The sequence below is a fragment of the Papio anubis genome, chromosome 11, assembly GCF_008728515.1.
Source record: "Papio anubis isolate 15944 chromosome 11, Panubis1.0, whole genome shotgun sequence".
Taxonomy (NCBI): domain Eukaryota; kingdom Metazoa; phylum Chordata; class Mammalia; order Primates; family Cercopithecidae; genus Papio; species Papio anubis.
In genome coordinates this window covers 106,361,748-106,375,102 of record NC_044986.1, presented here as the reverse complement: position 1 = coordinate 106,375,102, position 13,355 = coordinate 106,361,748, and the positions used below count along the sequence as shown (strand labels likewise).

The window sequence follows — 13,355 nt, the reverse complement described above, 5'->3', positions numbered from 1 at the left end:
ATGTTGACTATTGGCCCCCCACTATCTTCTGGCTTGTAGGGTTTCTGCTGAGAGGTCTGCTGTTGGTCTGATGGACTTCTCTTTGTAGATGACCTGGCCTTTCTCTCTGGCTGCCCTTAACATATTTTTCCTTCATTTTGACCTTGGAGAATCTGATTGTGTGTCTTGGGGTTGCTCTTCTTCTGGAGTATCTTACTAGGGTTCTCTTGATTTCCTGAATTTGAATGTTGGTCTGTCTTACTAGTTTTGGGAAGTTCTCCTGGATGATATCCTGAAGTATGTTTTCCAACCTGGTTCCATTTTCCTCATCTCTTTCAGGTACACCAATCAGCTATGGGTTCAGTCTTTTTGCATAATCCCACAGTTCTCTGAGGTTTTGTTCATTCCTTTTCGTTCTTTTTTTCTCTAATCTTGTCTGCCTGCCTTATTTCAGCAAGATAGTCTTTACGCTCTGAAATTCTTTACTCTGCCTGGTCAGTTTGGCTACTGATACTTGCGGTTGCATTGCGACGTTCTTGTGTTGTGTTTTTCTGCTCCATCAGGTCATTTATGCTTGTCTTTAACCTGGTTATTCTGGTTAACACCTCCTGTAATGTTTCATCATGGTTCTTAACTTCTTTGCATCGGGTTAGAACATGCTCCTTTAGCTCAACAAAGTTCATTATTACCCACCTTATGAAGCCGACTTCTGTCAGTTCATCTATCTCAGCCTCAGCCCAGTTCTGTGCCCTTGCCCGAGAGGTGTCACAATCATTTGGAGGAGAAGAGGCACTCTGGGTTTTTGAGTTTTCTGCATTTTTTCGTTGATTCCTTCTCGTCTTCATGACTTTCTCTATCTTTGATCTTTAAGGCTACTGACCTTTGGATGAGGTTTTTGTAGGGAACTGTCACTTTATTTTTTTTTTTGAGACAGTGTCTTGCTCTACCTCCAGGTTGGAGTGCAGTGGCACAATCTCAGCTCACTGCTACCTCTGTGTCTCAGGATGGCCTCCCCACGTTAGCTGTAGCTGAGACTACAGGTATGCACCACCATGCCCAGCTAATTTCTGAAATAACTTTATCTCTGTGTTAGCAGTTTATTTTACTTTAGACTTATTAGAACAATTATAAATAAAACTTTTTTTTAACTTTAGACTTATAAGAACAATTCAAGTCGATTAAAAGACTGGAGTAAACCCTCTGCCAGTTCCAATCAAATTAATTGTGAACCCATGCTTAGAAAACTTGAGGTTCCTCATTTGTTTTCTCTGACAATGAGACAAATGAGCTGAGATGGGCACACAATGACAATAAGGGTGGGAGAAGTTTTTGTTCCAGGCGTTAGTATAATGAATGGGTGTTACCAAGCACACTCAGGAATAAGTTATTTCCAAAACTCCTTCGTTATAACCTACTAATAAAAAAGACCTGTTAGAATTTAGGAAATATTTGATTAGGTTGGCTGTGGCTGAAAGCGTCCAATTATATTTTATTTTTTCCTTTCTCCTCTTCATGTTAAGAAAGCAGGCTCTTATGCATGAATGGAGCGGGATGTTTATCTCTCTCTTTCAGGTGGGCTCTGCCTAATACTTATAAATATTATGAAACATGCCAGAGCTAATTAGATGTGCAAGAAATTAGTCCAAGCAAATTAATCACTGCTACTCAAAGTGGAATTTTAGTGCCTTGTGGCTCAGAGATTATTTAGTGATTTCTCTTGCTTTCTCATTTTGTTACGATATAATTCACCCATGACAATGAGACTGGCTTGCTGAGGATTACCTCAATTTTCCCTTCTGCTGACAGAGGCTCAGCATATGGCCCAGAAAACACTCGGTCTGAGCTGCAGCTTTCAGGTTAAGTTGGAAGAGCAGTACTTTCTCCCGCCTAGAGCCCTTCTGATGGGATAGAAACTTCACCTGGGCATGGGGAAAAGTCATGCACATGGCAGGTACTAAGCATCTTCAGCATCTGCTGATTCTTCCCTTTCCTGTGTAACAGGATCAAAAGCCTCCAGGCTACTGAGACACCAAAATGGGTTTGAGGCCGGGCACAGTGGCTCACTCCTGTAATCTCAGCACTTTGGGAGGCCGAGGCAGGCAGATCACTTGAGGCCAGGTGTTCAAGACCAGCCTGGCCAACATGGGGAAACCCCATCTCAAGAAAGAGAGAAAGAGAGAGAGGAAGGAAAGGAGAGGAGAGGAGAGGAGAGAAGAAGAGAGGAGAGGAGAGGAGAGGAGAGGGGAGGGGAGGGGAGAAAGAGGAGGGGAGGGGAGAGGAGGGGAGGGAGGAAGGGAGGGAGGTAGGAAGGGTTTCTAAATAACAGAATTGGTAAGCCATGAAAACGGAAACTGGCAATGACTTTCTAACTCTAAGTCTTAACCGAGTGCTCACAATGGGATCAGAGACTGTGCTTGCTAGAACCAGCTCCTTGGCAGACCAGGCTGTTAGGGAATGTGGGCCTAAGGTCAGCTGGGAAAAGCCACGACCAGAATTTATAGCAGAAAGCTAAAAATTGTGTAGCAAACAGCTTGGCATAGCACTTTACAGTCTACAGTGTATTTTCATGTGCATCGTAATATTTAATTCTCATACACATTCTGAGAGTGATACTTATTGCCATTTGTAAATAGGAAACTGAATCTGCCTGACTATCCCAAAGCCACATAGCTAGAAAGCAGCAGAGTCTAGCTTGAACTCCAGGTGCCCTGAGTCCTGCATTCCTTTCTCTTTCCAGCATCACAGCTGCCTCTCTATATCTTGAGATGTTTGCAGGGTGAGGCTTAATGTGATAAACGGACATTTTCAGATCTTTACAGCTAGAAATTTATTATGTTATGAGAGTGTTGCTCTCATAACAGATAAAAATTGTAAAGTTAATTAGCATTACAAATGGTTTTTATGCATTATTTTATTTTATTTATTTAAGTTCTGGGATACATGTGCAGAACACGCAGGATTATTACATAGGTATACATGTGCCATGGTGGTTTGCTGCACCTATCAACCCATCATCTAGATTTCAAGCCCAGCAGGCATTAGGTATTTGTTCTAATGCTTTCCCTCCCCTAGTCCCCCACCCACCGACAGGCCCCGGTGTGTGACGTTCCCCTCCTTGTGTCAGTGTGTTCTCATTATTCAACTCCCACTTACGAGAGAACGTGCAATGTTTGGTTTTTTGTTCCTGTGTTAGTTTGCTGAGGATGATGGTTTCCGGCTTCATCCACGTTCCTGCAAAGGACATGAACTTCTTCTTTTTTATGTCTGCATATTTTAACTTTAGAAAGATGACAAGAAGCAAAACCATGTAGTCAACAGAGCCAAAGTTGAAAATCTCCATCAGATTGTACCCTTTGGTGATTTACAGCTCAATCTCTCTGTGACTTCGTCTTCTCCTCTATGAAATGGGGAAATAATCCTGACTTTGGAACATTATCATATTATTAAAAATCTAGAAAGCATTTAGAACCTTGTTTAGCACATAATGAGTGCTCAATAAATATTTCTTATTGGGTGGGCTTTATATAATTTCTAAAGCATATAATGTAAATGAAGAATGACACCATCACCTTTCAACATGATAGACATGAGTTTCATAGTTATGTTGCTATAAAAAAAAAAAAAAAAGCCTGCTAATGGCTGGGCATGGTGGCTCATGCCTGTAATTCCAGCACTTTGGGAGGCTGAGGCAAATGGATCACTTGAGGCCAGGATTTTGAGGCCAGCCTGGTCAACATGGCGAAACCCCGTCTCTACTAAAAATACAAAAGTTAGGCATGATGGCACATGCCTGTAGTCTCAGCTACTCAAATGGCTGAGGCAGGAGAATCCCTTGAACCTGGGAGATGGAGGTTGCAGTGAGCCTAGATTGTGCCATTACAATCCAGCCTGGGCGACAGAGCAAGATTCTAACTTAAAAACAAACAAACAAACAAATAAATAAATAAACATAGCCTGCTAAAAAGAAAAACAAGGCTACATACTATAAAACTAAAATATAAATTGAATCTGGAATATATTCCAAACATACTGCTTCTGAAGGAATTTTTCTCCATATCCTTCAAAACTACAAAATTAGAAACTGAGCGTGGTATGGAATCAGTATACTATGATATAGAATTAGTAAATCTGCAGGTTAGTCTAGGATCCTATTAACAACTCATATTTGGACATATCTCTCCAGAAAAAAAATCAGTTATAGGATTTCTATATACTTGGATAACCAATATTTTCAAAGCACAGATACAGTATACATATATAAACACTTCCTTCTTTAGAATACATATAATTTAATATATCATATGGTCCATAAATTCCCAGGTGAGATTGCACATTTTTCACTTTCTAGGTCCGGAAAAATAAAAATTCATGAAGCAATTCTTTGATGCTCTCTTTAAGAACTTTTCTTTGTCTTTATTTTATTTTCTATTTTGCATCTTAGTTATTTTTACATGTATTTTTCATTTTCTCTCTAAGTTCATGCTTCTACAAATTCTCAGCCATGGCTTATCCATCTTTATATCCCCAACATATCTGGTTGAGTACTTTGTACATAGTAGACATTCAGTAAATATTTTATGAACACAGGATTATTGATTTAATGAGAAGAGCTGTAGGGAGTAAAATGGAGAAGTAGAAGAATTAAAGTTTGTGTGTAGATGTGTGTGCGCGCTAGTAATCAAAGACCTGATTCAAACTGGCTCAGTGATACAGGAATTTATTGACTTATACAACTAAAATGTCTACATGCAGAGCAGGCTTGGAACATGAACTGATGGAAAAGTTCGCAATGCCATCAAAGTTATCCTGCTATTTCTTCATGACTTTGAAGGTCCTGTCTTCCTATTAGTTGATTTTATCCCTTGCCTGTTTATTGTAGCACAATGGTAGCAGATGAGTACCTGAGATTAAGAGGGCTACATGCTTCCTCTTTTACATCAAAGTTGGGAAGAAGAGGTCTCTTACCACAATTATCCATCGAAATGTACCCTTTTGTGACAGAATTCTTACTGGACAAACTTACATCCATGTCTGTCTATGAACCAATCCCGTGGATTAGCAATGCCGTGCGGTGATAGGTGTGGTTCTGAGCCCACATTCGAGCAAGAAAAATGGCATGACCCTAGGAACTGGGTTGAGGGTTCAATTCTGTTAGCAGTGGAGAGTATCTGAGTCATGCAGCACTTAAGTATGTTACTGTAGGCAGCAAATTCTTATGAGTCTGCAGCAACCTCCATTCTTGCCTTCTCAGAAGAAAGAGTTCCACCGAGGGGCCTAAGACAGAGGAGAGACACAGGCAAGTTTTAGAGCAGGAGTGAAAATTTATTTAAAAACTTTAGAACAGGAATGAAAAGGAGTAACTTATACTTGGAAGAGGGCCGAGCGGGAAACTTGAGAGATCAAGAGCACAGTTTGACGTTTAACTTGAAGTTTTACATGTTGGCATACTTCCAGGGTCTTGCATCCCATCTCCCCTGATTCCTCCCTTGGGGTGGGCTGTCTGCATGTGTGGGGGCCTACCGATACTTCGGAGGGGCCATGCGTGGTCTGTTTGCTGCAGTTGTGTGCATGCTCTCTTTAGGCGTTCTTCTCTTACCAGTCCAACATCCCTAGAGGAAGGTCATATACCAGTTCAACTCTGCCGTTTTGCCTCTTAGTGTGCATGTGTGAGCCCATTTGCTCAACTCCAGGAATCTTATTAGGAAGCTGCTGATCTCCAGTTTCAGGTGTTTCTATCTACTGGGAAACTGCCTTTGCTTCGGCTGTGGCCAATTATTATTTTAGAGAGGCAGCTTAATAACTGCCTAACCATCACCTGATGGTCACCTGGCATTTCTGGTGGAGGGGTGCCTTCTTCTGCCCCGTTAATATCTGACTAGTGACCTACTGTAACAATCCCAGCCAAATCATGGAAATGCTAAACAATTTGTGACGGGAAGGGAGTGAGGATGGAAGCCTAAATGAATTTGAAGGAGGCGACCACAGCATGTGCAACATACATTGGGTAATAGTTTAAATTTCCAGAGTTCAAAAAATAAGGCTGAAATGCTGCAGTGTTACACTCACACATATTCGACATGCGAAAGAAGTGGTAAAACGTAGAGCCCCATAAAAGCTCAAAATATGTCAGGTCCTCTTGGGATGCTTTTTATTTATAAGTGCTTTTTGGAAAAAAAAATAGCAAGTGTTTTTTTTTTTTTTTTCCTCCTGTTAAGATTAACTGTTAATTTTATGAGTAAAACTGATTTTAATAATTCCCTATAAAAATATGACTGCTAAAGTAATTACATCACATCTAACATTTTTTTTCTTCTTGACGTTAAAACAAACAAGCATTCTAATTTAGATGGATGTGTCTTAATACAAGTATTATTTAATGTTTATGGTCTTTATGGATCTTTTTGGATTACACAAGGGGCAGAATCATATTTGCATTCAGCCTTGTGTAGTCATAAAATAGCAAAGAGATTACCTGCAAGGGGCTATTCTAGTCCTTAAGAAATTGTCAAGCTCCTAAAGTGAATCTCACTGTGCTATTCCTTTAGGATCCTTCTTTCTGGCCTCAGACAATGGTTCAGCATTTCCCATACCCACCCACCAAACGACTCAGCCACTCAGCTCCCCACAGCTATGCCTAAAATATCCCTACTTGTACTGGTTTTCTCTGGTTGGCATCAGCCTAGCCTAAACCCACTGAATTACCTCCACCTAGCTTATCCACTCTCCCTGTCCTATTTCTCTCTACAGGAGCCTTCACCCTTTACCCCAACCAACTACAAAAATACCCAAAACACCACTTAAAAACAAATACTTGCTTTATCCCTTCAGGATTAGACATTTTCTCACTTTTCATTTGTTATACAAATCTTACTGATTTACTATTGAGAAATATTAGGTTGGTGCAAAAGTAATTGCACTTTGACCCTTCCTTTTAGAAACAACGACTGCAATTAATTTCGCACCAATCTAATAAATAGATGAGGGAGATAGCTAAGCTTCCCTACCCAGATTCCATGTGAAAAATAATGGAGAAAATCACTGTAGTATTTTCTTTGTAAAACACCTTAATTATTATTATTACTTATTTTTATTTTCATTTTTATTTTTATTTTTGGAGATGGAATCTCACTCTGTCACCCAGGCTGGAGTGCAGTGGTGTGATCTCGGGTCACTGCAACCTCCACCTCCCAGGTTCAAACAATTCTCCTGCCTCAGCCTCCCAAGTTGCTGGGATTACAGGTGCCCACTGCCATACCCGGCTGATTTTTGTATTTTTAGTAGAGGCGGGGTTTCGCCATGTTGGCCAGGCTGGTCTTGGAACTCCTGACCTCAGATGATCTGCTCGCCTTGGCCTCCCATAGTGCTAGGATTACAGGCATGAGCCACTGTGCCCGGCCTATTAATATCATTATTTTTTGAGACAGGGTTTGCTCTGTTGCCCATGCTGGAATGCAGTGCATAGCTCCCTGCAGCCTCCAACTCTTGGGCTTAAGCAATTCTCTCACTTTAACCTCCTTAGTAATTAGGACTACAGGGGCACACTACCTTGCACGGCTAATTTTTAAAATTTTTGTAGAGAAGAGGTCTCTCCCTGTTGCCCAGACTAATCTCAAACTCCTGGCCTCAAGTAATCCTCCCACCTTGGCCTCCAAAAGTGCTGGAATTACAGGCCTGAGCCACCATGTCCGACCCTAATGATTCTTATTAGTTAGTTATGGTTAGCTTGGAAGATAAGGGAGTCCACCAAGCTCTAGTTAGTGCAGACAGGAGTTTCTATTTTTGCTTCCAGCCCACAGTACACAGGGGGATGGCAGGGGAGAAATTACTTTCACTGCTGTTGTTCAAAGAATAGGTGGAACTTCAACACACCATTCTCGCATGTGATTAATGCTGTTCTCTGCGTGCCATTAGAAGGGTTGGAAACTCACCCCTTTCAGGGAGATTTTAAAGAAATCTAGGGATCAGACTGCCACAATTACTTTGAACACTGGGTATTCCATGGAGGAGGTTTAGTTTAACAAAGATGAAAATGCGTGTTTAATATTCTCACTTGCTTCTTTCTGCAACCCAGCAAATGTCTCTCCCTTCTCCTCCTCCTCCACCTTTATATACTGGGGTGAAGAGGAAAGAAGAAGAGGAAAGAAAAGCAACAACAATAAAAAGTTTGAACTAAAAATACATATTTATGTATACATGTACAATATGATAATTTCTAAACATAAATGTCTGTGACAGTTATTTGCACAGATATCTGATCTTAAGGAAATGCATGATACATCGTTGAGAGAAAAAGCTAGGTGCAGAGAGAAGTATATGCTTCTATTATAGGAAATACACATACAAAACCAATATATAGATAGCTCTATATGTTTGTGTATCTGTACGTGTGTGTGTTCTATGAGAAGGTAAAAGTAGTAGAAGGAGACATACCTTAGTTACCTTGGGAGGATGGAATTGCATATGGGAATGACGGTTTGTGTTTTAACATACATTTGTGGGTAATTTCCTTGTCACTTCAAGTATATATTATTTTTAATGTAATAAACATCAAGTGACAATTTTACAAGGGAAATTTTCTTCACTATAGAAAATTTTTCTTTACTGTAGAAAAATGCACTCCCTTTTGGATTTGAGGCAAATAATGAATAAAGTAAAGTAATATTGGACACTGATGCAAAATGAGTCAATTTTTAAAAACAAAGAACCATGTGGAAACCATGTTTCTACCTTATAAAGTCAACAAGGTGACTATTGAAAAAAATTCTCTTACACAACGATATGAAAATAATACAATTTAATTTTGGTTTTGCTTTGGCTTAACGTTTTTGGTTTCTTATCAAAGTTATCCGTGTTCCTGGTATCTCATTAAATTTATTGACATTCATCATTTTATCCCATGACAGTACTGTGATTTTACAAGGAAACTTGTTACACAGGAGGGGATAATTTGGGAATTTTAGCATGGAGATTGCAATTTTTGCTTCAGGTAGCAACATATCCATTTATATTCAGACTTACTGACTAAAATTTTTGGAATCATAGATTTCATCATGTAAGTTAAAAATCTCAGTAATCTCTACTCCCATTTAAAAATTTACTGACATCTATTAAAATTTGTAGAAGGTAAATTCTCTTGAAAACATGTATAGAAATCATTTTGTTTCAAGATGGCAGGCTGATAAAAAAAAAACTGAAGTGGAAAGTTTTGGGGGGTAGTGTATTCATTTTTCTCTAAAATCATTTTTTGTAACTGTTATGTAAATAACACACAACAAAGATATAAATGAATCATACTTATTAAATTCAAGTTTTTGTATGCCAGAAATGACTAAAATTCAACACATTTTGAAACTACTTTTGACCCTTACCGTAGTTTATTTCCTATTATTTTCTCATGTTAGCTGATACGATGATATTAGTTTGATTTGTTCTATAACATAACTGCTCTGTGGTAAAATCAGTCAATTAGTAGTATATATTTCCATAGCTATTGGAAGGAAGACCCCTTCGAAGATTCCAATACCTTTGTTTTATTTAGAAACATACATAATAAAACTTCTAACACTAGAATGGGCAGGTCTTTACAAAGTTCAGAATTGGAGAATATCCTGGGCCTCTACATGGGTGATAAGGTTTATTTCTCACCAAATCTTTCTGTTATTTTTATTTTTATAGGCAAATTTTTATCAACATAAGAACAAATTTTCTGTCTTTATTTTTTTTGTTTTATCCCTTGTTCTATGCATATTTTCTGTAAAATTAACGTAAGAATTATTTCTGTCTAGTTGAACTCCCCATAGAACTATCAAAAGGCCACTCAGTACTCTATTTGTTCATCACCAGGTTTTATATATAAATATAAATATACATTTAGATAAATAGGCAATATAGATCACGGATAGGTGGATAGAAGATAGAATGAAAGAATGATAGGTAGGTAGGTAGGTAGGCAGGCAGATAGATAGATAGATAGATAGACAGACAGACAGACAGACAGACAGCATCCATATTCTTTCTCCATATGTCTTGGGTTTCTCCATTATTTTCTTAACTGATACTCCAAGACAGTTTCCACTAAAATTTATCAATAGGCACATTCAAACGTGTACTATTTGTCTCAGATGATTACTGTAGCCCTGATGCCAGGAAAGTGGCACTTTCAACATTTAAAGGAATTGAATTAACTCAGAGTGAAAACGCATCCCCATATCTAGATCATACCAGTGTGTGCATGTGCGAAAGATTGACAGGTAGGATTCACAGGTCGGATGAGGACTGACAAGGAATGCATCTTAAGGATTGTGAGGGGAAATGAGAAATACCCCAATCTCCCACAATTATAATTTATTTTAATTTGAATTGAAGAAACATTAAAACAATGAAATTGTCTTCCATTTCTACTTTTAAAATAATATTTGCTAAAGAAAGAAAGGCATTCTGATAGGCCTCTATGAACGTCTAAACTTTTTATGTTTAAAGAAGCTGATTGCTTTTGTGAAGGAAATACTTTTGAGCATACAAATTTTCAAATTTAAAAGAGAGATTAAGTGAAAATTCGATACATTGTGTTGAAGAAGCATTGCTTCTAACACTCAGTTTTTATACATACATATTCAAAAGCGACGTTTTCATCCTATTTTGTAGCATGTACTGTGAAGTTGGCAGGAAATTTGACCAAACCCGTTATAATTTGTAATTTGTATCCTGTTACTACTGGTAAACAAGTGTGTGTACATGAACTTTCAGATACTACCAGAAAAATTTCATTACATTTACTGCTTAGCAATAAACCTTATCTCCCTTAGAGGCAGAAGGTACTCTCTCATTCTTAACTTTCTCAAGACCGTCCGCACCAGTGTTAAAAGTTTCATCATGTACATCCCTAAATAAAACAAAGGTAATGGAACCGTAGTAAGTATCTGAGATTTTATTAGTACATCAAATGAGATTATTAACCTGTTTCCAAGTCTAAACACTTGAAGGATTATCCCTTTGTAATGAGAAATAAATGTGTTCTCTGGTTTGTATTTATGGTAATGTAAAATTTGAATCTGCTCCATTAGTGTTCTGAAATAACTTAAATCTCTTCACTATAGAAAAATGCATCCCCTTTGGATTTGAGGCAAATTATGGATAAAGCAAAGTAATATTGGACACTGGAGAAAAATAAGTCAATTTTTAAAAACAAAGAGCCATGGGGAAACCATGTTTCTACCTTATAAAGTCAAGAAGATGAATATTGAAGAAAATTCTCTTACCCAACAATATGAAAACAATTTAATTTTGGTTTTGCTTTGGCTTAACATTTTTCATTGTTTATCGAAGTTATCCATGTTCCTAGTATCTCGCTATTTATTGACATTCATCATTTTATCCCATGCCAGTTCTGTTCAAATATGTTTTCACTTTTCTTTTTTCCAACTATTTCATTTTATCTCATTTCCAGATGTGGACAAGGATGGAAAGGAAATCGATGCCATATCAAGTTTAATCCCCCTACTACAGACTTCACGTACGCTCAGAATAGTAGGTGACATTATGACTAAACAAATGGCTTGGTTTGGGTGGTCTCTAATATATTTCACTGCATATTTATCTTTTTCATTGGTTTAAAATTCCAGATACATGGACTCTCCTGGGTATTGGATTAGCATTCCTGATGACTCATATCACAGTTGCGGTCTTGTGTTTTCTTGCAAACAGAAAAGTACCAGTAAGGTAAGTGATGCCTTTAGTTGTTAAATGACATATACCATAGCAGAAAAATTTTCTGCAACATTTCCTTTGCTATTTTTTTCTGTCACTCCATATTACATGCAGGAAACTTTAGTGTTTTCATGCTTTATGGATTTATTTTTCTGGGCAGAAAGGAGGAGCTACCTAACAAAAATTGCTCTTCTTTTTTTAGTATAAAGCCTGAAATTTACTTTTCAGATTATGTTAGGAGCCTTTTTGAGGGCATCTATATATATGTGACATTATCATATATATGTGTGTGTGTGTATATATATATGTGTGTGTGTGTGTGTGTGTGTGTATGATATTATCCACAGACTAAAAAGACTTGAGGGGCTAGACTTGCCACTTCTGGTGGTGCCTGGGGAAGACAGCAGAACAGCAAAGGAAATTCTTTCTTTGCCTACACAGTGTATTAGCCTGTTCTCACACTGCTAATAAAGACATACCGAGACTTCTGCATAATTTATAAAAGAAAGAAGTTTAATGGACTCACAGTTTCATATGACTGGGGAGGCCTCACAATCATGGTGGAAGGCAAAAGAGAAGCAAAGGCATGTTTTTCTTTCTTTCTTTCTTTTTTTTTTTTTTTTTTTTTGAGACGGAGTCTCACTCTGTTGCCCAGGCTGGAGTGCAGTGGCATAATCTCGGCTCACTGCAACCTCCACCTCCCGGGTTCGAGTGATTCTCCTGCCTCAGCCTCCCAAGTAGCTGGGATTACAGGCACCTGCCACCTTGCCTGGCTAATTTTATTTTTAGTAGAGACGGGGTTTCACCATCTTGTCCAGGCTAGTCTCAAAATCCTGACCTTGTAATCCACCCGCCTCAGCCTCCCAAAGTGCTGGGATTACAGGCGTGAGCCACCGTGCCTGGCCGCCAAAGGCATGTCTTTCATGGCAGCAGGCAAGACAGCTTGTGTAGGGGAACTCCCCTTTATAAAACCATTAGCTCTCGTGAGACCTATTCACATCATGAGAACAGCATGTGAAAGACTCACCCCCATGATTCAATTACCTTCCACCAAGTCACTCCAATGACACGTGAGAATTATTACAATTCAAGGTGAGATATGGGTGGGAGACACAGCCAAACCATATCACATAGGGAGGCAGGACTCTTAGCACTAATGTTTTAGCCCTAGCACCCCATGTACTGAGCATGCGCAAAACAGGGCCAAGAGCTGCTGCATCTGCGTGAAGGAACTCTGCAGGCTGGGCTCATGCAAGACTCAGAGACCCTCACAATCAACAGTGCCACCAAGGGTCCTGGATCTTTTCTACCCATTACCCATTTTCTCATTCCTAGCATGGGTTCCAAGTAAACCAAGTAATGAATGTGATTGGCTTTTATGAACTCAGCAAGATAAGGGCTCACTAAAAGATTTAATAACATTTTTAGAAATTAAAGAAATGCATCATATCTTGAACACCTGAGTTTGTGGTCAGAAATTTAGATCTGCTGCAATACCAAATATGTCACAGAGCAAAGGATTCTTCACTTTTTTCCTTGGTGTCAATTTGTACATCCCTCCTCATGAATTATTTTCAGATCTCCAGCCTGCAATCATGTGAATAAATAGACACCTATCTTGATAACAGGAATTATAGCTAGGTTATTATAGAACTATGGTGTTCGTAAGG

At 38.7% G+C, this 13,355-nt stretch overlaps 1 protein-coding gene across 1 annotated transcript in view; it reads left to right on the top strand.

Moving 5' to 3' along the window:
- Positions 1–13,355, top strand: part of MALRD1 (MAM and LDL receptor class A domain containing 1) — a 682,023-nt gene that overhangs the window by 632,530 nt on the left and 36,138 nt on the right. The window contains exons 37-38 of the mRNA XM_031652710.1: positions 11,426–11,505; positions 11,601–11,697. Of these exons, the coding sequence (XP_031508570.1) occupies positions 11,426–11,505; positions 11,601–11,697 (177 nt within the window). The remainder of the gene's footprint in view (positions 1–11,425; positions 11,506–11,600; positions 11,698–13,355) is intronic.